The 26767-nt window shown below is 36.8% G+C and overlaps 1 protein-coding gene across 1 annotated transcript; it reads right to left on the bottom strand.

Moving 5' to 3' along the window:
• prkg3 (protein kinase cGMP-dependent 3) lies at positions 1-26206 on the bottom strand. Its single transcript, XM_039671550.2, has 22 exons — positions 26147-26206; positions 17417-17531; positions 17241-17303; positions 16825-16951; positions 16568-16734; positions 14969-15082; positions 14788-14893; positions 14624-14687; positions 10806-10883; positions 10390-10478; positions 10211-10276; positions 10057-10104; positions 9304-9345; positions 9036-9147; positions 8762-8898; positions 5774-5863; positions 5289-5430; positions 2497-2660; positions 1367-1483; positions 1093-1155; positions 838-913; positions 1-589 (listed from the first exon to the last, which is right to left on the bottom strand). The coding sequence occupies exons 2-22, from the start codon at positions 17502-17504 to the stop codon at positions 503-505; spliced, it is 2040 nt and encodes a 679-aa protein (XP_039527484.1). The 5' UTR covers positions 17505-17531; positions 26147-26206; the 3' UTR covers positions 1-502.
• Between the last annotated feature and the right edge of the window lie 561 nt (positions 26207-26767).

The following is a 26767-nucleotide window of genomic DNA, read 5'->3' as shown; positions in this document are numbered from 1 at the left end:
GTTAATGAAAGGGAACAAATCTCTGAAGTCCAGGATTTGTACCTTCCATTTGTATTTGTATTTAGCTTCTCGAATTAAATTGAAAATAAGAAGATACATGTTCTTTTAAAATGTTATTTTTCTAGTAGTGTGAAACTTCAAGAATCTGGACCCTTCTAAATTGCTGGTCTTCCAATCATCAAAATCTCTTAAATAATTTAAGAATAAAACTGCTATGTTCAAAATAGTACAAAAAATACAATTAAATACAATACAATTAAAAAAGCAAGAGATTTTAAATTTTTGAAGTGGAAATTAAAATTTTTTACTTAAGGTTGTGAAAGACTCTAAATTTCAATCATACTGCATGGCAAGAGTAATAAAATGACTGTTCTAATCTTCCTTTAACATATGCTGATAAGAATTTTAAACCTTGAGTATACTTTAGAGCATTACTTGATATCTCATGGATGTTTTACTGTATGTCAGAGCGCATTTAGAGAACTCAAGACTTGGCTGAGGTTCAGAAATCACAATCCCAGTCTGAAAACTCCTCCTCTGCTTGAATCTTATCATAGGGGAAGCGGTCAAAGTTTATATAGCAAGGACCCTGAAATCCAAAAACCCACAAAGACACAATCAGGCAAACAGACTTTGCTACTTTGAAGCTTATGTTGTAGATGGATCTGAGCTTCATCCTAAAACAGTTTAAAAAGCTTCTGAAACCTCATTTTCTAATTCACTGACAATTGAAAATATATTTTGAGCTTTGTACTAAAGAGAAACATTGTTGCTTAAAATTTGTTTACATTGTGTCAGATGATCTGAGTAAAGAATGATTTAAGTTCAAAATGTGACCTTTCTTATAAGTCGTACAGTCGGTGCTTCCAGTTGTCCCATTCTTAATTTATGCCAGTTAATGCTGTTAAACCACCTGATAGATAATTGAGGGAAAATTTGTCATTAATAACAATAGAAACAGTACAAATGCTACACAAAAGCCTAGCACATCAAAATTGACTCAACTCAGTAGACGTAAATTGTAATTGTGGGATATGAATATATTTATATTTATTGAAAGAATTAAGCACAATACACATTCATAAAGGTCACCTGTGATTTCTGACATCTTTTATTCCATTTTTCGTATTGCCCAAACGCTGCCCAGGACGTGGCCTGCAAGAAATTTAAATAACAAACTGAAAATTAGCAATTTTAATAACTAAAAAACTGTTTAAAAATGGTTAAATGTAAAAAAAAAAAAAAAAAAAATCCTATGGGATAAAAGTTTATTTTATTACTTCTCAGATCAAATCACAAACTGTGCCAAATAAATTCACTACATGTGAAAACAAGCCAGAGGTTTCGTAATAGTTTCTGTAATTACCTGCACAATTTAGTGATGAGAGATTTGGCACCTTCCCCCACATATGAAGGGAAATTAAGCACAGCATCCAAGATCTTGGCATAGATCTTCTGAGGTTCTGAACTGGAGAAGGGTGGGCTTTAGGACAAATAAAACTGTATTAATACAAGTAATTACATTTGCATTAAAGGGCACCTATTATGGAAAATTCACTTTTACATGGTGTTTGAACATAAATGTGTGTCGGCAGTGTGTGAGCAAAACCACCCTAGAATGATAAAAATCCACCCAGTGGTTTTTTTTACAATTTCAATAAATCATATGCACTGTCTCAGAACGAGCTGTTCTGAGATTCAGCTCTTTGTGACGTAGAATTGAGCAAGGGGTTTGATTGACAGTGTGGTTGTGGCCTAGACCCCACCCTCGGTGATCTGTACACACCATCCTCCATTGTTTTAACGACAGCTGGTAATATCTCTTGGAAACATAAGTGTTCTGTTGTGGACTCGTGGGTTAATCCTGTTGTTGTGGCCTAAAAGTTAATCCTCAAGTGTGGATCGTCGTCTACTGTTTGCGATCCAACGTCACCTCTAGTAACAGTAAGTGTATTTTATGATTTTTGACCAAATAGTCATTTCAGTCTGTCAGCCAATTCAACAACAAATGCGTCTAAAGTTGTTGTCGTCGTAGGATGTCTGTGTATATAATTTAAACCTTGTTTGTATAGTGTGTAACCACACGTTTATAAATATATATATATTTAAAGATATTGTATTAAAAACTGCATGTTGTTGTTCTGTAAGTTAGCCATCTTCTCACATTTGCCACAGAAGCACCTGTATGACAAGTAAACATTGACGCCACAGGTCCCTCGCATAAATGTAATTTCGCTTGTACGTCGCAAACTTTATCACAGAATGTGTATGTAGTTTCAAAAAATTGCGCCAGCGTCAGTGTTTGTGTGTGTGTTGCACATCCATACTTGCAAAAAGACGCGATTACAACTCTATAAGTACATAAATGTATCAAATAACCATACCGAGACGATAAAAACCATAGAAAACCATAAAATAGCCTGCAAGCTCGTAAGACCCTGTACGCCCGGCTTTACTGTTGGGTCATGCAGAAAACAATATGAGAAAACATTTTACCTGCCCACAAGTAGCTCATAGATTAGAACACCAAGTGACCAGAAGTCAGCAGCAAAGTCATGGCCTTGGTTCTGAATGATCTCTGGAGACATATACTCAGGAGTACCACAAAACGAGTATGTCTTTTCACCCCGAGAAAGCTCTTTTGCAAAACCAAAATCAACCTGAAATCAAAAGAATACAAGAAAAGAAGATAAAAAATAAACTTCACTGCATTTGACTGCACTGTAAAAATGAAAACGACTGAATCTGTTAAATCTAATCAATAAAATTGAGGCAACCGATTACAATCAATATTATTAATTAAATTTAACAAATTAGAATGGAGTAATAATTAACCAAAAAAATTAATTAAAAGTTAACCATTTAAATTGAGTAAAATTTACACATTTTTCTAAACAAAAATATCGGAATAACAGACTGACGTCAAAGATGATTTACGTAAGAACTCTTTTTTTATTGCCATCATTGAAGACACCTGATGATAACAAGCAGAATCACTGAAGAAGAAAACCGAGATTTTTAAGTCACCATTATAGAGATCAGTGTGTGTTTTAGTTGGGGTCTTGACCCTTTAATCGTTAACTTTAGATGTTGTTTGGCTGTTATACTTGAATTATAATAGCCAGATGAACAAATAGGAAAGGTGATCTGATGGTGTTGGTTGCCTTTTAAAATAATCATTATTTCACAATCATTTGACCTGACCAATGAACTCATATAGAGCTCAGTTTTTTGACTAAGGTTTATTTTATCAATTATAGCTTCATTGGACTTGGACAGCATCATTTTTTTAGCATTTTCAATGAAACCAAATGATCAAAACAATAAAAAGATAACTTCAGAAATTGTTTTATGGAGGCACAAACAGACATCAAGAATTCACGTATTAATCTCAGCAGTGGTGACAAACAGATCACCTCTCAACATAAGCTCATTATTTATTCATGCAGCAATGCATGAATGAGTTTTGATTGGTGGCACCTAGAATGCACTACAACATGCGCTATTATTGTCACTGTTGTTGAGATTCACAGGCTAAGTCTAGATCTCTGTGTGTCTAAATACTAAATCAGAGCAAAGTTTTATTTTTGTATTTGATATAGGTTATAAAAAAATCTATGGATTACCTTTTAATAATCATAAAAAATATTATACTGTTCAAGAACTTTGCTGCTATAATTAATTAAGTAAACCTAAACTGAACTCTATGTGAGGTCATTGATCAGGTCAAATGATTGTGAAATGATGATTATGGTAAAACACAACCAACACCATCAGATCACCTTTTCTATTTATTTATTTATCTGGCTATTATAATTCACGTATAACAGCCAGACACGTATAACATCTAAAGTTAATAATTCAAGAGTCAAGAGACCAACTAAAACACACACTGATCTCTATAATGGTGACTTAAAAATCTCGGTTTTCTTCTTCAGTGATTCTGCTTGTTATCATCAGGTGTCTTCAATGATGGCAATAAAAAAAAGAGTTCTTAATTCATCTTTGACGTCAGTCTGTTATTCCGATATTTTTGTTTAGAAAAATGTGTAAATTTTACTCAATTTAAATAATATGTTTGGTTAATTATTACTCCATTCTAATTTGTTAAATTTAATTAATAATATTGACTCAAATCTGTTGCCTCAATTTTATTGATTAGATTTAACAGATTCAGTCGTTTTCATTTTTACAGTGTGTTACAACATTGGAGGTATTTTTTTTCTGACATAGTTTGACACCGATGAACAGAATATTCACTCTCAACTCTGTTTAATTTGTATAAAGTAAAAAATAAAAGAATTGTACATGTATCTTATTGGCATTCTTGTCTTCACACTCAGTTTTGATGGATGGACAGTTTTTGGCATATTGATACAGTATTTTTTCCACATTCATCACCATAAAAGTGCACTATGCAGGATTTTCGGGGGGAGGGAATAGACTCATACTGTTACAAGGTGATTGCAGCAGAGATGACACAAGATCTAAGTGCAGCAGCTTTATTCGGAAACAAACTCAAAACTTCACAAAACAGAATTTCGGATAGTGATGGTGGATAGTGGAAAGTTGATACCAGCTCTGATGTTCCGACAGTTTTCAAAGCACTATATCACACACTATACCGACTCTTTCTTTCGAAATGACAATACCACGTGATTGATGACGTTCGAAAGTCATGCATCGGAAGGTCGGGACAGCTGGTCTGAAAAACATTAATGCTTCTCGACCTCATCTAATGCATAAAAAGGGAAATGATTATGGAGGAGGCATTATTTAAATGATTTAACACTACACTTCCCTATAACATGATTTATGTTTTTTAAAAACGAAACCCAATTTTTTCTATGATCTAACTATAATTATGATCACATACTTGTATATTTTCAATATGTGAATCCGTTTACCAAGCTATACATGACAGGAGTTGTGGTCTCATTAGCAAATTAATTTAGAATAGAACTGTATTGATCCCACTCTTGTATTTCACGGACATCCGAAGCAAGAAACTGTAATTTGTATCACCAAACTCCTCAATGAATTCAGATGCCCTGTGTAATGTTTGGACATCCATCCTAGATGGTAAATCTTGAAATATATTTATTTAAAATCTTTCTCAATTAATCTTTTTTTGTTAAGGTAATAAGGATCGACAACAGCCTTGCAGCGTGAGAAATGTTTTGAATTGTCACAGTGGCAAATTTATCACAATTTTATTAGCAACTTATAAATGTTGAATGCTTGTGATTGATCTATTTGAGGAAAGTAGAAAAACACATGTATTTTACCAATTTCACATATCCTTTGGAGTCCAGCATGAGGTTTTCTGGCTTCAGGTCTCGATACAGGATGCCTTTGTTATGGAGGTATGCAAAGGCTTCAACCACACAGGCTGTTATAAACACAGCTATATTTTCCTGAAAGCGTCCTCTGCAACATGACAACACATACGCCCACATTCACACATTCAAACAGCACTAATTAGGAATTGTGTTATTAGCTTTAAATAAACGCTGTCAAACATTAGAGAGACACTGGAAGCAGATTCTAAAGTGTACCATATTATTCAAGCAAAATGAGCAAGAAAAATGATTCTGATGTGTTGTGGTTATTCACCAAGGTGTTGCTATGCGTTATTTCAGATGTGAGTGGTTTTTAATGCATTATGTTGTTGCTACGTGTTCCTGCTAGTTTATATGCAATACAGAAATAGAACAAAAGTAGGCTTAATATGCTTTCCTCATCAAACACCACAAACTCATGAATATCTTACACTTCTTTTAGTTTGGTCCAGATTTCCCCACCAGGGCAAAACTCCATGATCATATAGATGTAGCGAGAATCTTTGAAGGCAGCATGCAGCCTGAACAAGAGGAGAAAAATCAAACAGAAGATTATACAGTTATACAGAAATGATTCAACCCACTCACATTGCAAACCAGGTTAATTGGCTAAATGTACAGACTTTCAGTTGTTTGTAATGAACAAATCAAACAAAAGTAATTGAAATAGCTCAAAACAGGGGGGGAGGGGGGCGTTCAGAGAATAACGGAGGGCGTTTAATGCGACATGTAAGCTATGTATCATTTCGTTTGCAACGACTCTATTATTTTTCCTGTCATTGACCAGTACTCAAGCAGGCACTGACAAGAATCAGCATTCACATGCTCGAAAATGTGTTTCGCGCTGGCAATAATCCTGCGCAGACTAGAATCATGCAGAGGAGGAATGGAAAGTTGACAAGCCATTAAAAAAGTATTGACTTAAGAACCACTTAAATATTTTCTAATATTTTCAATAAATCATGCTTCCATTCACTCCAGCGATGAATGTTCAAATTAATTAAACTAAATTCTATATAAAAAAAGGTAAAACTTTACCATTTTTTAAGAATTAACTAATGCCAATGCCTAATGCCAAAATGTTTTCTTTTCTTCACCAAGTAATTTACTGGTTAGTCATTATGTTAACTTGCAAGATTGTAAGGAGGAAATGACAATTTGATGGATAATTTAAATATATTCTGTAATATCATTTTGGTAAGGTATTAATTACGCCGTAAATCTGAGCCCAAAATGCTGCTTGGATAGCTTCAAGATAGTTCAAAATAATTAATAATACAACAGCAATTTAATTGTTCTTAATTTTTTTTACTGATTATGAACACAAATTTATCATTAATTGTGATTGTATTAATTATACCATTAATGAAAACATCTCAGGTTACTACTGTAACGTCTCGGAGTACAGGGAATGGAGACGTGTCGTTGGGGAGTTCCTTGACGAATTGGGATCACGCTAGGGAGCCTTTTGCCTTTGAAACAATTAAAAACGAGCCAATGAAAATTGGCAAGCAAAATTTGCATATCGCGAGCCGCCTACCAGCGCGGATATATAAGGCGTAAGTAAACATTGCAGTTTCACAAATTGCGGGAGCTAGCTAGGGAGTCACACTGCTGTTCCGCAAGACCCATTCAGTGGACATTGGATAACAGTGGGAAAGCGTGCCCTAACCCGTCACGAGGAAGGGAATGCTGCGGAAGCCAAACACCTGATGAAAGCCTGGAATACACTTATGTACTATCCCAGGGGTATAGTGAAACATATGCCAGTCCCTGAGGAAGTCCCAATCCAAGGGGAGTGGGAGCGTATTCAACAAGGATGACAGAATGAGTCTGTCAAGGGGAAGACACGGCTGGACTGCACGTGGCAACACCCCGTCTACACAACAACTCCCTTAGAGGTAGTAGACCTGGCGCCGGAAGTCTACCACGCCGGCACCGAAGGCGTGATGGAGGAACTCACGAGGCTAAATGATGTAGGGCACAGACAGAGCAAAAAGACGCACGTATCTGGCTGAGGCACGGAGTGGCGTAGCAAGCCGGCACAACCTATTCCCTATCTCGCACCACTGGCTGTAGCAAGTACTCGGGAGGAAACCGGTTGCACACGTAGGCTATATAATCTAGCGAACTTGTTCGGTGTCTCCCAGCCCGCAGCTCTACAAATGTCTGCCAGCGAAGTGCCTTGAGCTAAAGCCCAGGAGGTGGCAACACCTCTAGTAGAGTGAGCGCGCAACCTAGGAGTACAAGGCTCACCCGAAGCTTCATACGCTCAGTTGATAGCATCCACTAACCAGTGAGCTAACCTCTGCTTGGAGGCAGCCTTCCCCTTCTGCTGGCCTTCGTAACAGACTTAAAGCTGGTCTGAGGTCCTGAAACATTGCGTTCTGTCAATGTAAACCCGTAGGGAGCGGACGGGAGAGAGAAAAGCAAGGGCTGGGTCTGCCTCCTCCTGGGGCAGCGCTTGCAGGTTCACTACCATCTTGCCTTGCACACACTGCAGGTTTCCAGTGCCAGAGGATATAAAGCACCCGCAGAGCATCACAAGCCACCAACATGCTTAACTGCAGGCAGAGTGTTCTTTTCAGGATGTGCTTCATTCTTCTACCTCCAGACATACCGCTGATGCAGAGGGCCAAAAAATTCCAGTTTTGTTCATCGCTACATAGAGCAGAATCCCAAAACTTTAGTGGCTTATTTATATGGGTCAGTAGTACTGTAAGTCTTGGAGTTCTGGCATGCATTGAGTACACACTTTACTAAGCTGAAATCTCAGTGCCTGTTGCCATCAATTCTTGCTGCAGGTCTTTGCAGTAACTCAAGGGAACTTTTTCTGAACTTCTTCTCAGAAATCTAATTGCAACCATTGGTCGCTGTGCCTTTTTCTGCCCTGTCCATGTGGTGTAACCACTGTTCCTTTAACTTTGAACTTGTGAACTATGCTTCCAACAGTGTCTCTAGGAACATTTAAAGCCTTCCCTGTCTTTACTTGTTTGTGAAGGTGGATTATATCTTCTCTTAACTTTTAGGACCATTCTTTTGACTTAGACACGTTTCTAACATGCAGTCAAACATGACACTCAACAAACCTAGCCAGTTCTGGTGCAACTAATGAAGCCCTTGATTTGTTGCATCGGGTGTGCTCGAGACAACGCATGTTTTGCAGATTTGTGCTGTTGTGAGGGATTTTATTCAGGGGGTTGAATGATTTTTTGACTGTATACGTCATTAAAAGTCGCATTTTCATTTGTTGTGTTGAGCTATTTCAATTAATGGATTAGTTCATTGTAAACAGGTGAAAGTCTGTACATTTTATCAATACCACTGATTTGCAATAGGGGTTTCGATTACAACTGCATGTGAACAAGTATCGAATGGTTTGAAAAATGGTCATAGGTTAGGTAGGTAGCAGCACCAACCTGACAATGAAGTCACATCGGATTGCCTGAAGAATTTTCTTTTCAAAAATAATGTGTGCTTCCTGCTTCTTAGCAACAATATGCTGTTTACTGATCTTCTTCATAGCAAAATACTTTCTATTCTGCAAGGTAGTTACCTAGTAAACAAGCAAATGTATTAGTATTTCAGGAGGTCAAATCAGAACAACCTTATAGTCTGGATGGATTAAACAGTGTTTTGAATTCAGAACTTGTACTGACAATTTAAAAAATAAAAATAAATCTCCTCTCATACCAGTTCCACTTTTCCGAACCCCCCAACACCAAGAGTGACAGGGTCTCCTTGATAACCTCCCTCCTGGTACAGTACAGGGACAAGTTCTTTCAGCTTTAGAGATGTTTCTGGCCTGGAGACAGCAATACATAATACATCTAACTTATTATAAAGGCTTTATTTAGAAGTATACAGGCAGACCACAATAATTCTTTATAAAGATGATGTATAGTAGTCGTGTGTAAAGTTTGTTCTCTGTTCTATTTGAATTATTAACAAAATATCTTACCCAACTTTCTCTGGCTTTTCATCATCCTCCAGTGAATCAGCACTACAAAAACAATTTGTGATGAAGAAATATGTTTCAGAATGAAAATAACCAATACCACTGATACAAAACAGTAGAAAAATCATATTTTCATAAGTTCATAACTGGTTGGAGAGATAATGAGCCACCTGTAAACAGGTCAGGAATAGCACAAAATGTTTCTTCTGCCTGTCAATATGTTGCAAAAATGCTCTCTGCTTATGAATAATTTTTTGCAAAAATGGGTTTACGGATAAAATAATTTCTCTACCCAACAAATTGCACCACAGGTGCCCTGAAGCTTGCAGTCACGAATATGTGAGTCATATCAAGTTAATTTGGGGTTAACAAGTCCATTCATTTCCACCAGTCTGACCTGCATGCAGATTTGTAAACATGAGCATTGGTTCAATGGCAGACTAATCAGACAATTACTGTAATGTGGGGGCACTGCCTTTTCTCTCTTCATTTATTTTGTGTTAGCAAATTATTTATTTTGGTACTATCAGTTATTTTAGACCTGCACAAAACCAGCAGTGTATAAGAACAAAAGGCGTATCTGTATTTCAGTAAAGTGAACACATTCTCAACTCCACAATCAAAAATGACTTCCTGATGGCTTTTCTTCTTGATTACAAGCATAGGGGAAACAATGCACTACATGTTATGTGACTAATCTGAACACTACACTGAATATCTTTACAAATATAGAAGTCGTAAAGCAGGAAAACTCACTCGTCATGGAGCTCCAGGCTCTCAAATGGAATGGTCTCCCCAAAAATTCTGTGAGAAATTAAGGACAATATTACATTTTAAAACAAATCCTAAACCAATGGAATTATATACAAATTAAATGAAGAAAAATTGTAATCATTGACATCAAACTCACTCTTTATCAATGGAAAAGCAAGTGACACCTCCAACCGCTGTGCATGTGGCTGTCCTAAGGATCTCTCTGGATTACAATAGAAGATTTGGTTGACTTTTACATTTAAACCAGACAGAACAAGTATTTATTCCCGACACAGGGCAAATGATGTTGTCACAAGTAGCAGTGACTGTGGTTACCTTATAAGAGCCAGTTCTCCAAAATGTTCCCCCTCACCCATCTTACGAATTATTTTCTGCTGCCCGTTCACTTTTTTCGTCACTAATACCTAATGTGAAATGAACAAAATTATAACTAATTTTAAGCAAAGATCATTTAAAATGATGTCTAATACAAACACAGACCATTCTGTAGTTTCTTTTCTAATATAGTTGAGAAATATTTGCAAAGTTGCATGTATAGACTTCATGTATTTTGTGTAAGTTTTAATTTTCTGTGTAAAAGTGCTGGAAAGCACACATTTAGGCACTCAAGTCATATACGTAATACTTGTGTAAATATAAAAAAAATAAAGCATGTAAATAATGTAATCAGTGTTTCAGAGGATGTTCAAGATCTGTATCCTGAGATAAGAGAGCAACTGAGTTTCTTTTACCTCTCCTTTTAGAATGATGTAAAATGAATTGCCCTCTGATCCTTCTCGGACAATGACTTCGTTGTTCTGAAACTTCACCTTGCAGGGGAACAAACATGGATAGTATTGAGTCATCATGTCATGCTTAGAAGAAAATGTACAAAAGAAAAGACAATTTTACCTTTAATTCAAACGTCATCTGTTACTAAATACAAAAATACACATTCATTGTACTGATAAAATGAGGGTGTCACATTGACCATTCCTTTAAATTTCCCTTCTTCTCTACACTATTTTATAAAATTATATGTTGACTTTAATTAAGTTTTTTATGTAAACAGGTTCCACATAACTGGGTTACGTTTACAAAACATAATTTGTTCATGTAACTTCAACAATGGAATTAAGTAATTTTAAGCCAACTCTGAGCTGAGAGTTAAATGAATACTGAAGCAGTGTTAAAGTTAATGAAATAATGAAGTGATTAATTGAGTGATGATTGAGTATTATCGATGACACCTGATGTTACCAAGCAGAATCAGTGAAGGAGAAAACCAAAATTTTAGGTCACCATTATGGAGATCAGTATTTGTTTTAGTTGGACTCAAATAAATAAAAAAAGAAACATTTGTATGCAGTGACAGACATCAAGAATTAGCGCATGGATCTCAGCTATGGTGACAAACAGATCATCTCTGAACAAAAGCTCATTATTTATTCATGCAGCAATGCATGATGGGAGCCATGAATGAGTTTTGATTGGTGGCACCCAGAATGCTTTATATGCAACATGCTTTATATTGTCACCATTGTTGAGATTCACAGTCTGATTCTTGATGTATGTGTGTGATGTCTACATAAACTTTAAGAAGTTTCTTTTTTATTGTTTTGATCATTTCATTTAAAAAGTTAAAAATAGTATTGTCTGCAATGACAGAGCTGCTTTAATCCATAAGGTAAATTTTACTCAGAAAGAGGGTTCTAGCCTGTAGAGTTCAGTGATTTAGGTCAAATGATTGTGATAAAATGATTGTTAAAACACAACCAACACCATCAGAACACCTTTTCTATTTGTTCATCTGGCTGTTATAACTCAGATACAGCAGCCAAACAAAATCTAAAGTTAATGAATTGAGGGTCAAGAGCCGAACTAAAACAAACACTGACCACCATAATGGTGACTTTAAATTCCTGTTTTCTACTTAATTGATTCTGCTTGTTAACATCAGGTGTCTTCAATAATGATTTCCATTACACGAGAGTAGATGTTAAACTTCATGCTGATTTATACTCATCCTCATTTGTACCGCATCCTCCCATGGCACTGTTAGCTCTATCATTTGAACAATGCGTGCTGATCCAGACCGCAAAACAGACGGCAACTTATTGGTCATACTATGCTTGCCTTCAAATGCTAAATCTAAACATTGCAGTACTTGGTCATGGCGCCAAGTAAACCGACCTTGGCTAAGAGCCACCTTACATCCTGTCAGAATGTGCCCTTATGTGGCAGGTGATGAACACAAAGGACAAGAGGGATTCTCTCCTACCCAGAGGTTTAGGTTCTGCGGTGATGGGAGAACATCATATGTTGACCTAAGCAGGAAACTGATCCTCCTCTCTTCCAGTGACCAAAGGTGTTACCAGCCCATCAACACAACGCAGTTCTACACTCTCCCATCTCATCCACTCTCCCTGCTTGGCCTGGGAAATGGCCTTTCTACACCTCATCCTCTCTTCCTGCTTTCGCACCTCGTTGACTACCAGCTTCCTCCTTTGAGCTGGGGCTGCCTTGTGCCATTTAGGAGGAGACCCCTCTTCCCTGCTGTACCTGTCCCACGATATCCCCAATTTGAAGGGCAGCGTTTGCCTCTTCTACATATTTGTTTGCTGACCACTTTCTACCAGTTTTTAACAGAGGGGCTGCCTCCCTTACACATTTGTCACGTGACTCTACTAAGGTCCTTTCCAGTCTGACCTTGGCACACTTAAACTCGTTAAAGCAGAGACTGGCAGCTGCAAAGAGACCTTTGTTAAAGCAGAGCCTGGCAGCTGCAATATTCCTTTACTATAAAGTCCCACTCTGCTGAACTCCCAACCATTTCCTGATGTATGAACTTATTAAAGGGTTAGTTCACCCAAAAATGAAAATTAAGTCATTAATTACTCACCCCCATGCTGTACCAACCCCGTAAGACCTTCGTTCATCTTCGGAACACAAATGAAGATATTTTTGATTAAATTTGAGAGCTGGATGACTCCTCCATAGGCTTCCTAAGGGACTAGCTCTTGACGGCCCATAAAGTCATTAAAGAAATTGTTTAAATATTCCATGTGCCTACAGCGGCTCAATTATAAGTTTATCAAGCGACGAGAATACTTTTTGTGCGAAAAAAACATAAATAACGACTTTATTCGACTATTCCATTACTTCCTTATGGGCCTTGAGATGAGAATTGAAGAGATTTCCAGAACGCATGCGCGAGAACTGAGGACTTTCTTCTTCGCCTACTTCTTGTTACCGGCTGCTCACCGCTTAGGAGTATTACCGCCCCCTACCGTATAAGATGACTTGCTGACATAGCTGGAAGCGCAAAACTTTCTGTTTACAAGCAGAGGAAGACGCGCGCTGTACATACGCGTTTCAATTACCGTATTTTCCGCACTATAAGGCGCACTTAAAAGCCTTTAATCTTCTCAAACACGACAGTGCTGTGCTCCTTACAATCCGGAGCGCCTTAAATATGGATCATCATCTTATACGGTAGGTGGCGGTAATACTCCTAAGCGGTGAGCACAGAGCAGGCGGTAACAAGTCGAAGAAGAACGTCCTCAGCTCAGTTCTCGCGCATGCGTTCTGGAAATCTCTTCAATTCTCGTCTCAAGGCCCATAAGGAAGTTATGGAATAGTCGAATAAAGTCGTTATTTATGTTTTTTTTCACACAAAAAGTAGTCTCGTCGCTTGATAAACTTATAATTGAGCCACTGTAGGCACATGGAATATTTAAACATTTTCTTTAATGACTTTATGGGCCGTCAAGAGCCAGTCCCTTAGGAAGCCTATGGAGGAGTCATCCAGCTCTCAAATTTAATCAAAAATATCTTCATTTGTGTTCCGAAGACGAACGAAGGTCTTACGGGGTTGGTACAGCATGGGGGTGAGTAATTAATGACTTAATTTTCATTTTTGGGTGAACTAACCCTTTAACGCTTCCAGCTTATCCATTGTTGTCAAAGAAACCTTGTGCACAGTCAGTGGCCACAGCAACCTCGGCAGTAGACCAAACTGAAAGCATCAGAGTTGATCAGTAATAATAATGATGCTCAATCATCACTCAATTATTCACTTAATTATCTCATTAACTTTAACACTGCTTCAACGTAAACCAGTTATGTGCAGCCTGTTGACATAAAGTTATTTAAAGCCAACATATCAGAACCTGTTGACATAAAAAGTTAATTAAAGTCAAAATATCTTTTATTTGAATGTGTTGAAGTTATATGAACAAATTATGTTCGTTTAACGTAACCCAGTTATGTGTTGACATAAAAAAGTTCATTTATAGAACCTGTTGACATTAAAAGTTTATTAATGCCAACATATAATTTTTTTTAGTGTAAGTCAATAGTTTGACTAAATGAACAAAATTTTACAAAATCCTAAAGATGTCTCGAGATCTTTTTTTTAAGGTCTTTGATTAGCAAATGCCTGTAGGACTTCTCTCGACACTGTAAAATGCAATATGTCACACAAACACAGGCAGTAAAGTAAAATATGTCTACTTATTATAACAATCATGAGTCTATTTCCTATTTATAAAAGTAAAATCACACTGACTTCCTCCATGGAATCAATGATCTTTGACAGCTGCACATCATTCAGGGCCTTCAAAGTGCGTGCCCTGGTGGAAACAATTATGAACAATAGAATTTACTCAGCAATAATAGACTGATACACATGATAAACAATTTACAAACAGTGAAGATTCAAAGTGTACGTACGTTTTCAAGAAGCACATGAGTTGTTCTCGTCTCATCTTGGATTTATTGGTCATGATGCTTCGATATGTTGCTCTCTCAATACACCATAACTTAACTGCAGTGACAGCTGTGGGTAAGAGAGTATAAAACACTTATTTAACACATTAACAGGGGGTAACCCACATCACAAATGATAACTGACCTTTGACAGATGCTGTGCGTTTACAGTTGTATAGAATGGCCAGTTCCCCAAACATATCGCCAGAGCTCAAAGTTCGCAGATCACGTCCAGTCTGAGTGACCTTCAGCTCCCCCGCTAGAATCAAAAAAGGAATTTTGGTTCATCGATTCATTTCAACTGTCAAACAGTATTCAAACGAGAGTGTTAAAATTAATGAGATCATTAAGTGAATAATTGAGTGAGGATTGAGCATTATTGAAGACACCTGATGTTAACAAGCAGAATCTCTGAAGAAGAAACTTGAATTTAAGTCACCATCATGGTGATCAGTGTTTGGTTTAGCTGGGCTCTTGACCCTTAATTCATACATTTTATATTTAGTTTGGCTGCTGTATGTGAATTATAACAGCCAGATTAACAATTAGAATGGTGATCTGATGGTGTTGGTTGTGTTTCAACACAATCATTAATTGACCTGAATCACTGGACTCATCAAGATCATAAATTCTGAGTTAAATTTACCTTAAGGATTTTAACAGCACAGTCACTTTAGGACATACCATTTTTAGGCTTTTCAATGAAATCTACATGATCCAAAAAAAAAATCCAAAAAAATATTTTATGTAGACACACACAGACATCAAGAATGAGCGTATTAATCTCAGTAATGGTGACAAACAGATCACCTCTGAACATAAGCTCATTATTTATTCATGCAGCAATGCATGATGGGAGCCATGAATGAATTTTGATTGGTGGCACCTAGAATGCACAGCAACATTCTTTATAATTGTCACCATTGTTGAGATTCACAGGCTAATTATTGATGTCTGTGTGTCTTTAAAAAATCGAAGAAAAGTAAAAAATTGTGTGAAAAAAACTTTTATTAAATTATTTTTAATACATTGTAAACGTTAAAAATATTATGTTGTACAAGGTCACTTCTGCAATAATTAATAAAGTAAACCTAACAAAAAAATTAAGCTCTATATGAATTTAGTGATTCAGGTCAAATGATTGTGAAATAATGATTATGTTAAAATACAACGATCTCCATCAGATCATCACATCTTTTCTATTTATTCATCTAGCTATTATAACTAATGTACTGCAGCCAAACAAAATAATCAAAAGTTACTAATTTAAGGGTCAAGAGCCCAGCTAAAGCAAACACTGATCACCATAATGGTGACTTAAAAAAATCTGTTTTTCTCCTTCAGTGATTCTGCTTGTTAACATCAGGTGTATTCTATAATGCTCAATCATCACTCAATTATTCACTTAATTATCTCATTAACTTTAACACTGCTTCAGTGTTCATTTAACACTCTGCTCAAAGTTGATATAATTCACACTTTGCAGTGTAAATTTAACACTGGGGGTTTTGCTGTACATACACTTAAAAATTGCAATTAAGATTTTTAATGTAGTAAAAAATATATAGTATTAAATTAAAAATTGGTTTCTATTGCATTATATTTGAGAATATAATTTTTTCCTGTGATGATTTTTACCATGTCTTTATATAGCAGAAATAGAAAGGGGAATCTGTTAGTAAGCATTTCTGAATTCAGCGATTCTTAACTTGGCATTCGGTTATCTCTCCTTACACATACACACCAGCGACAATGTACATGCTGTCTCCTTCTGTGCCCTCTCTGATGATGACCTCACCAGGACCACAGTCCAGAACCTTCATCATTTCTACCATCATATTGATCTGCTCCTCATCCAGACGACGGAGAAAGTCGTTCTTACCAATGGCCTTCACGATCTGAGCTGCCTCACTGACACACACAGACACAGCATGACGTAACATCTGAGGTTAATACAACAAAAGTATTCACAGTTCTTGATCAATGTGTGTTTCAAGTTACCTGTCTGTTTTTTTCACTTTACTGACTGTGATTTCCAGGACTTCTGGTACTCGCTCGGGGGCCATGACAGCTGCCCGACTCTCTCGAACCTCAGGCATTTCATTACTGTTTCGTTGAGGGGCGCAATCTGGCACAAAACATTAGGTGTCAAATTAACATATCTTCATGTGTCAAAAAAAATGTTTTATACATTTACAATATTTAGAAAAATGGATTTTAGCTGGACCCAATCGTCCAAATCGATACTGATATATGAATTGTGCTTCAGCAAAACGCTGAAGGCTTCAAGCAAAACGCTTTATCATTTGGATCAATTATAACATATAATATATGTTATAATTAATTATTAATATTTTAATAATAAGGAATCAGTTGAAAATGGAAGCAGTTAAATCCATTAGTCTGTTCTGTCTTACCGAGCTCATCCAATCGTCCTTGCAGAACTTGTATAAATCTCTCTTTCTGTTCAAGCTGTCTCTCTGTAATAAGAATACAATATTCTAGTGTGCATTGTCTGGTGGTGATAAATCACCATCATTCCGTGTACTCAAAAATCTGAAAAACCATTCATTTTGTGATATAATAGTCTTACTCAGCTCCTGGTTCTGGTTCTGGAGTTCCTGGTTGAGCTGGGATTCTTTCTCTAGCATTTGTCGGATTTTCTTGAGTTGGGCTTCCATCGTCCTGATAAGATTCACCTCATGACACTAACAAAGAGCAGTAAAAACTCAAACGTCACACAGCTAATAGTTAATATGTAACTTCAATATTAAGAAATAAAAATACTGATCCATTGAACCAGTCGTCAAAATGAATGAATGATCACCACAGATAGCAACATTGTTTCGGCCCAGATCTGGCCCACATGCAGCGTGGAATGATGGCCCTTGGACTACAAGCAAGTAGTAATACCACATGTCAGCCAAAAGAAAAGAAATAAACCAGAACTGGACTTTACAATCTTTGTGGCCACACAATCTTTGTATATTAAATATGGAGTCATCTCAGCCCTAATAAGCCTGTTAACACACAGAATCACTGAAGTAAAGAACAGAACAGAAAAAGAGACGACCAGATACACAAGAACTACAACTGACTTCAGACACAGCCTTAGATGAAATCAACTGAAGAGAAAAGAAGACATTAAATCTGTGAAGATCTCAGCAGAGGAGGATTAAACAACTCCACAAACAGCATTACCAGCTTCACTTATTACTAACCAGACTGACTTTATTTCTGTCAGACGCCTAAAAACAGTTTTAATGACAATTATCAGAGGTTTAACTCTAATGTGTTTCATTTGAAGTCACCATAACCAGGGACGTGCACAGGAATTTTGAGGGGCAGTTGCTCTGACCTGAAAAAAGGGCACCTCCCCCCCTCTTCCCCCCTCACGGGCTATATGAAGGAATATATTCAGTTGAATTTGTCCACTTCCAAATTGCCTTATCTGGCCGTGTTTATGTCCAAACGCAATGCCTCATCTTATAGTCTTATTATTATTTATAAAGATTGCAAAATGTCAGAGATGAGACAAATGAGCAAAAGAGTTCCTCATATTGTTGTTTATTGTTTTTTAAATTATTATTATTTATTTATTTCTTTGAAAAGAAATAATCTGGATTGAATGGAAAAACTCGAAAAAAAATTAAAAAACGCTTAGATTTCGGGAAAAAATACAATCCTTTTTTGCCAATCCTGACCTCCCCCTGGGGCCCTAAGCAAAATTCTGCTAAGGGGCCCTCTACAGTACCTGATCTGTGATGCCGTGAGCCATGTAAACCATTTACCATTGTCACTCAATACCACCCAATACAATCCTCCCTCCTTTAAACAAAACAGTCAAAGAATAAGTACAACAATATGGAACAGAATGAGGTTCAAACAAACAATATTTACTAAATAAAGCATTTTTATAGAATGTTAAGATAACAAGTTAACATTAACGTAAACATAAATAAGAAGAAAATAATAAAGTACAACCCTGAACTTTGGCTTTTGGGATTAGCTTGGTTCACTACAGCCTGGGTATTTTCGGAATCACTAGCCTATGATTTTTATTTTTTACATTTTTTTATGCATGTTGAAGCAAATCTTGATTTATGGTTATTTACTGAGGGATTTGTATTCATATTGACCAGAATGTCCAGCTAATCATCATTTTAAATTCAATATAGCCTATAAATCAATAGTCAATCAACGTCAAATTGTCAATAGCCTACATTGGTTTCTATCTTGCATAATTAGTGCAGTTGTTTAGACTAGAGTTTTTAACTACACTGAGACTAGATAATCAGTGTCTTTATAATGTGTACTTTGAGTGGCAGTGCCATCATTCACGTAGGCTATTGTACAGTATTTCTGGTCTCCACATGTCTGCTTGAAAAATGCGAGTTTCATTTCGTGCACGCGCATATGAACGCAACACACGCGACGCGGTTTTGTTTTCCGAGCTGCAGTAAACAAACACTGTTGTTGCACTTTGTCGTTTATCAAAAACAAAACGTAATAAATAATGGTATTTTACTCTCACTTTTGTCAGGCAAAAAGTGATGCAAGAGATGCACTGCCTGCCCAGGTTAGCAAGACCAAAAACCATCAAACTTTGCTGACATCAAACTAGAGAGGAGAGAACACAAGTTTACCTGACTGCTGTTCCCGCAATTCACTCTCATGTTTTTCTTCCTCTTTTCGTGACAAGAAGGATAGTTTCGTTTCATTTTGTCATGGACTTCGGACGTACACATTAATTAGCGCGCGACACGAGATGGAGGCGCGGCCTGAGTAATTTGCGGTGTCTTACCATACGCACCGGTCGCGTGCGGCACTGCAGCCACGTAAACAGTTTGACTTTCACTTTCAGTGCCCGAATGGAAGTGAATGAGGCTTTGCGATTTTTATATTATTTTTTGTCTAGGCCTACGTGAAATTCTACATCCAATGTCCGATTTTTTTTTTCCTCGGAAGGGCAACCTGAGTCGAGAAGGGCATATGGGCAGTTGCCCGGGCAACCTGAGCAACCCCCCTGTGCACGTCCCTGACCATAACAGTGATCAGTGTTTCCATTAGTTGGCTCTTAACTCTTATTATATCTTTTGTCTTTTTTTTTTATAGCTGCTGACAGTGTATTTGTCAAGCATGTTTGTAATAGTGAAGGGAAATGAGATCAAGTGATGATGGTTACCTGTTGATGGATTTTTAATCATTATGAAATAACCTGATTTAATGATGTCATTTGAATTTAACCAAATCTAACAGTTTTATTGAAATGTTTTCAGTGGATTTAAATTTAAAAACTGTTAAAAGCAATAATTCTGTTGAATTATTGGGCTGACATATGGTGAATTTTACAGTTACACTTTGGGGCTACAACATTGGGGCTGTTTACACCTGGCTACTTCATGCGTTTTCTGCGATCGGATAGCTATCCAATCGTGAAAAGACCAGGTGTAAATGCCCTCCAAAACGCATTCGAGCGGATTTGAATCCGATCGCTCAAACCACATCAGGACGTGGTCTGGGCCACATTCCAGACAAAACTGGACAAGTGTAAAGATGTGTCCGGCCGACATCTGGGCTGTGTGGAATCCACATGTACCAGATGTGGGCCGGATCTGGGCCGACACTATGTTACTGTGGGTTTCCATCTGTTTCACACGGTAGTTTGAGCCATTCAGAATAGATCTGACACTGTTGGTCCTCATCTACACATGATAAAATCCTGATAGACATATCAGATTCCAGTGCGAACAGATCATGGAGTTCTTAGTGGAGTTCAGGAAGAACACCCCTTATCATACTGAATAGCACTGTGGCCCTCACGGAGTCCTTCAAGTTCAAAAAGCTTCAAAAGCTCAGCAGATTTTTAGTCAACAGATGAATTTCAATCTTCCACTGGTTACAATGACAATTCTACTCTGCTGCACGTCTATAACTGTCACCAGGGGACCAGAGGGCATATTACAGAAACGTTCTGTCGTAAGTTAAGATAAGTTAAGTTGACAAGTTAATTTAGGATTTTTTCACAAATTCGAATTACAGAAGCAAATCTTAAATTGATTTAGGATTCCAATCTTACAAAATCTAATTTTATCTGTAGTTAGGAAATCTTAAACCTCTCCATCAAGTTCGGTAATCAACTCTCAGGTCTGTTACCAAGCAACCAACTACTAATAAACAGCTGCTGTGAAGTAAAACGGAAAAACTGGAGAATGGAGAAACAAAATGAGTGGTGCTTTTCATTAAGTGGAGTTTTGATAAGCTTTGATAAGTTAGGACACCATTGGGGTTGTCCTAAATTTACAACAGATTTTTAGATTTTTTGTAGAGTTAGGATGCTTCTGTTATACTCTTTTCCTATCGGTGGTTAAGATAAGATTATGCACTTCAGAAATGTCATTTTGCAATAGCTTTTGTCCTAAATGAGGTCCTAATTGAAATTGCCATGGTTACCAAACAGCCCCCAGGTCCAGTGCTTAATTTATAAATTTTGAGGCCAATGGGAGGGGATGCATTTGGCAAATTAGTGGGCAAGGGAAAGGTAACGGAATGCGCAATCACAGGTGGGTTTCCATCCAATTATTTTGATGCACACTTTGAAAATACTCTTAAAAATACCTTGATGGAAATAAAATCTTAGAATGCTCTAGATGCAGATTGTCTTGAGTTTTTTTATTAGTTAAACTGTGCATTAACTGTGGAAAATGTTTATTCGCATACTGATATTGTGTTATGACCATTTATGCATGTAAAACACTTCAAGAGTTACTTAAAAAAAAAGGAAAATTCTGTCAGTAATTACTCACCCTCATGTTGTTTAGAACCCTGTAAGACTTAAGACAATTTTAGATAGTTTTTAATTTTAGACAAATTAAGATATTTTTGATTAAATCTGAGAGCTGGATCACTCCTCCATAGGCTTCTATTGTAATTGAAACTTACCAGCCCAGAAAGTTATTAAAGACATTGTTAAAATAGTCAGAGTGACTACAGTGGCTCAACCATAAGTTTATCAAGCGACAGGAATACTTTTTGTGTGCAAAGGAAACAAAAATAACGACTTTATTCAACTATTCATTTTCTTCTGTGTGGGCCTCTGAGTGAGTTCACATAGTGTAACAGCACAGCACTTCTGGATTGTACATCAGAGGCTCACTATTGGCCGACGCTGGTCATGAGTGTGATGCTGGCCAATAGTGAGTCTACGCTCTGACATAGTGCTGTGCTGTTACACTCCGTGAACTCACTCAAAGACCCACACAGATGAATAGTTGAAATAAAGTCATTATTTTTCTTGTTGTTTTTATGCGCACAAAAAGTATTCTTGTCGCTTGATAAACTTACGGTTGAGCCACTGTACTTGGACTATTTTAACAATGTCTTTAATAACTTTCTAGGTCGGCAGGTTTCAATTACAATAGAAGCCTATGGATGAGTGAGACAGCTCTCAAATTTAATCGAAAATATCTTCATTTGTGTTCCGAAGACGAACAAAAGTCTTACGGGGTTGAACAACAAGAGGGCGAGTAAATGATCATGATGGAAATGATCGCATTGCAACGACGCACCTTTTCTTTAGTCAAATATTCAGAAAAGAGCATAAAAAAATGAAAAACATTTTGGATGGAAACCTAGCATCGCCGGTTTCAATCTAAATTGCTTCGCAAATAACAGAAGTGCATTGAAATGTATTGCCTATTCTATTGACAAGTGTTGGAAATGCGAATAGCGGTCAAATCCAATAGATCATCTGCAAAACAGCATGGATCACTTTTGCACCTCTTAAAAGTTTTTTTTTTAATACATTTAACATGGATATAGCAATCCAATGATAACATTATCATTATTCTACTTGATTTTCCTGATCAAGTACACAGGTGTGTACTTGAGGAGGATACCCCAAATAAGGTGCCAGATCGGATTTTGCACGAATGAAGCCCTGACCAGGCCCCACAGTTCGGCACACAATACGTTTCTGATTTGCAGATTAATTGCAGTTTAATCATCACAGAATGAAGGTTTATCAGTCACAGGTGTCTTTTTTTTGTGTTTTGCAATTTTAAATCATTCCAGCACAGAAAACGGTGACAAGGAACTAAATTCTGCACTTGTTCTCTGTTAACTGTGTGCACAGCCACACACAGCTGAAGCACACACTCACAGAGAGGTGTGTTTCAGATATGTACCTAAAGGATTCCCAGACAGCAAACTGACATTGAATCAACGTGGAAACGACGTCTCTCATGACATTGAAACAACGTTGATTTTGCTCATCGAATTAACGTTGAACCAACGTCAGACGCGGCATTCTTCAAAGCTAAATGAAAATCGAAAATTGGTTTGCTTTCATAACGTTGAAACAATGCGTTGATTTCAAGTTGATTTTCCGTTAGTTTTGAAAGAATGACGCGTCTGACGTTGGTTCAACGTTAATTCGATGAGCAAAACAATGTCAGATCAACGTTGTTTCGATGTCATATTTCCACGTTGATTCAATGTCAGTTTGCTATCTGGGTTATTAGGAACACCTGTTCAATTTCCCATTAATGCAATTAACTAAACAACCAATCACATGTTGAAGACTGGAAAAATGTTGCCTGATCTGATGAGTCTCGATTTCTTAGAATTTGGCGTAAACAGAATGAGAACATGGATCCATCCAGCCTGGTCTCATTGTTAATACGTAGGTACTTTACGTTTTTGCAAAGATAGAAAACGTACTTTTTAGTACGTTTGGATACATGCTGAAACGTATAATATAGACGTATCTGCAACATTTAAACGTAACATTATTACGTTTTTACAGCTACAAAACGTAAACTATTTACATATTCTATCATAAAAATATCTGTATAATTTCCCTTTTAACCATTTTAGATAAATGTAAGATCCCGTAACCCTAATCCCAAACCTAAACATACCCATTTTAGACTTTATATAAAAAAAAGATAAAACCTAACGGACAGATGTGTTGGGAAAGGGCAGTGTTATTAACAATATATAGCATTAAAATACATTTTGAGCCACCAATCCTACTCCAATTCCTTAAAACTAACGTTACGTAACAAACTTTATGAAGAAAAACATAACTAACAGACAAGTATAATCACAATAATTTATTTATTGCGAAAATGTCAAAACCGATACCAAAAGCCGTTCACATGATGAAGTGTTGCAGTCACAGTCTTCTCTCTGGCAGTATTGTAATAGTTTTGTATGAAGTACAGAGCAGAAATTAAATTACTAATGAAAATGTTAATCCGGCTTTGGTTCGCGGCGCTTCTACATTTCAAATGAACTAAACTAACCAACCGTCACAGTCCTTCATGTCGCAAACTGTGACGAAGCAGGAAAGAGCCAATGAACGTTTGATATCACTGCCGTAAAACATGACGTATCGCTTCTCAAGGGCGCAATTTTTAAATTTGAATTCATCACTAGCGCGGGGTTTGACATGTACGGTCGCTGCTGAGAATGGAGAGATCACGACTGGATAAGACGGAGGCTGAATTAGGAGTTGTTTCCTGCAAACAACTATGGATTCTAAAGATTTGGATTACATCAAACTAATAAAATTGATGTCTTTTGTGAATTTTTGTTGTGTTTTATAGGAGAAAACACTTTATGTGTCTCAAGGTAAATAAACTATTACAAAATGGTTGAACGAGTAACGTTAAAGAATGTATTTTTAAGGTTTTATAGTGTGTATTGTTTAACACCATGCAGGCGAAACGAGCAAAATGTTAATATTTATTAGTATTATATCAATGAATGCGACTGAAAACTTCATTAATAAGACAGTGGAATGCAATAGAGTCAAAACATAATGCTACGATATTAATATGCATAAAGTGATACGTACAAATGTACGTCGGTGGATTTGTTCATACGTAAATAAATTACGTTTTATTGCTGTCAATACGTAAATATTTTACGTTTTAGTACTGTAAATACGTCAGTATTATACGTTTCTGCGCATATTAAACGTAATGATATATACGTATGATAGAACGACACTTTACGTACAAATACATACGTATTCTCATGAGATTACGTTGATCCATCATGCCATGTTACCACTGTGCAGGCTGGTGGTGGTGGTGGTGTAATGGTGCGGGGGATGTATTCTTGGCACTTTTGTTATATTGTATTAATCTATGCTTGTATTAAGTGTATTTGCTCTTTTTTTTTCATTGAGCGTCAACCTCCAACACTTGTACTTCTCCGAGTGAAGAAATGGGCAGGTAACATAACCTCAGACCCCTCTTTTCCCAGGCCATAGACTGTCTGCACTTCAGACGCTACAGATCTCTGTGCCCTAAAACATTCAGGCATAAGAACAGGGTTTTTCCAACAGGCTATCTCCAGCTTAAACAGCTAACACACCCACTCCTATCAACCTTTTTATAGATCAGTATCCTTATAGTATTTATGCCACCAGGCATTGGGCAATACAATAATTATCATATAAATACATATTTTTATTCATATTGAAAAGTTTATATAGTGCATACGTGCACATCTGGTCACATGCCTTCTGCTTACTTCATTTAAGCTTTTTACCCTAATTATACATCTAATTTTTCTCAAAATTCCAATAATGCTTGTTCTGATCAGTCAAATAATGAATATACCTTTGATTTTACCTCATAACACAATGGGATTTGTACACAGCCAGTCACAAACAGACACCATTATAAAATAATTTCAGTATTCCAGTCTATTATTGTAGTATCATCTATTTTTAAGATAAAATTGTTTTTAAATGTCAGAAACAAAACAAAAGCATATGGAAACTTTTGGACAGTCTCTTACTGTTCGATATGACACAATTGTCCCTGTCTGTATGACCCTGACTGTTCTATATAAACTGGGACAGATTTTATTCTGTTAATCAAAAGTTAAAAGTCATTGAAATGGAATCCATTTTATGATACAGCATCTTGAAAGCCGATGTTAACCTAAGGAAATGATTAGCTAGCCTCATTGCCCTCTATGCTTTACGCTTTATGACATAAGAGCTGTTCGGGATCTACTGAAATCCTGCCAGTGCCCAGCCATCATTGCATGCTAAAGGAAATTTGATGTTTTGCTTGACAACATGATGGATAACAGAATCTTTTAGACTTTTGCAGAGATATTAAAAGTTCTTTAGATTTAAGCACTATGTCCAGTCACAAGTTTAGTAGATAAATGGAAAGCCTTGTCAGGTATCCCACGAAGCACAGCAAAGTAGAAATGCACTGTTAATCCATGAAAAAAGACCCCTTTGTCATATACAGACCATAATCAAATTATTGAGTTATTTGTTAATGAGACCTACCTGAAAACCCAAGCTCTCACTCCCTCAGGTCAGTGTGTTCTGACAGAAAGATCAGCTTTATAGACATAAATCATTAACCTGACGCTCCACCCTTCGCCACAGGTGAAAAGGAAAATGTGATTAACAGACCTAGAAAATGTTCGTGCTCAGACATTCCTCTTACAAAGCTCAGCAGATTTATTGAATGTCTCAGTTATGGTTTACATCAACTTCAGATGTGACTCATGACATCCCATACGGGGGAAATAATAAAAACACAAAGGACAGTAATATAAGAAATGGAGGCTAGTGAGAAAAGCTTAATTCTTAATTCCTTCCAGCACTTCTACTGGAACAGCAGTGGAATGGTTACACTGGGAGACAGAGAAATAAAGAATGGTAGCTTTAAAGTTTTGTACTGGTCTTATCTGGGTGTTATGTATCCAGTGCAAGCAGGACAGTAGCACACTCTAAAAAGAGATGTGTTAAAAAACAACACACATCATGTGTTGATGGTATTTTGACACAAGTTGTGTAGTTTTTAACACACAATGTGTGTTAAAATGTAACTGGATAGAATTGTAATGGGTGGAGGGAAGTTTGTGTTTATGAACCTAATTAGAGGTAGTATATTTTCTATGG

The sequence above is a fragment of the Pimephales promelas genome, chromosome 13 (assembly GCF_988280905.1).
Source record: "Pimephales promelas chromosome 13, fPimPro1.hap1.1, whole genome shotgun sequence".
NCBI classification, from domain to species: Eukaryota; Metazoa; Chordata; class Actinopteri; order Cypriniformes; family Leuciscidae; genus Pimephales; species Pimephales promelas.
This window is presented reverse-complemented; position numbering and strand designations above follow the sequence as displayed.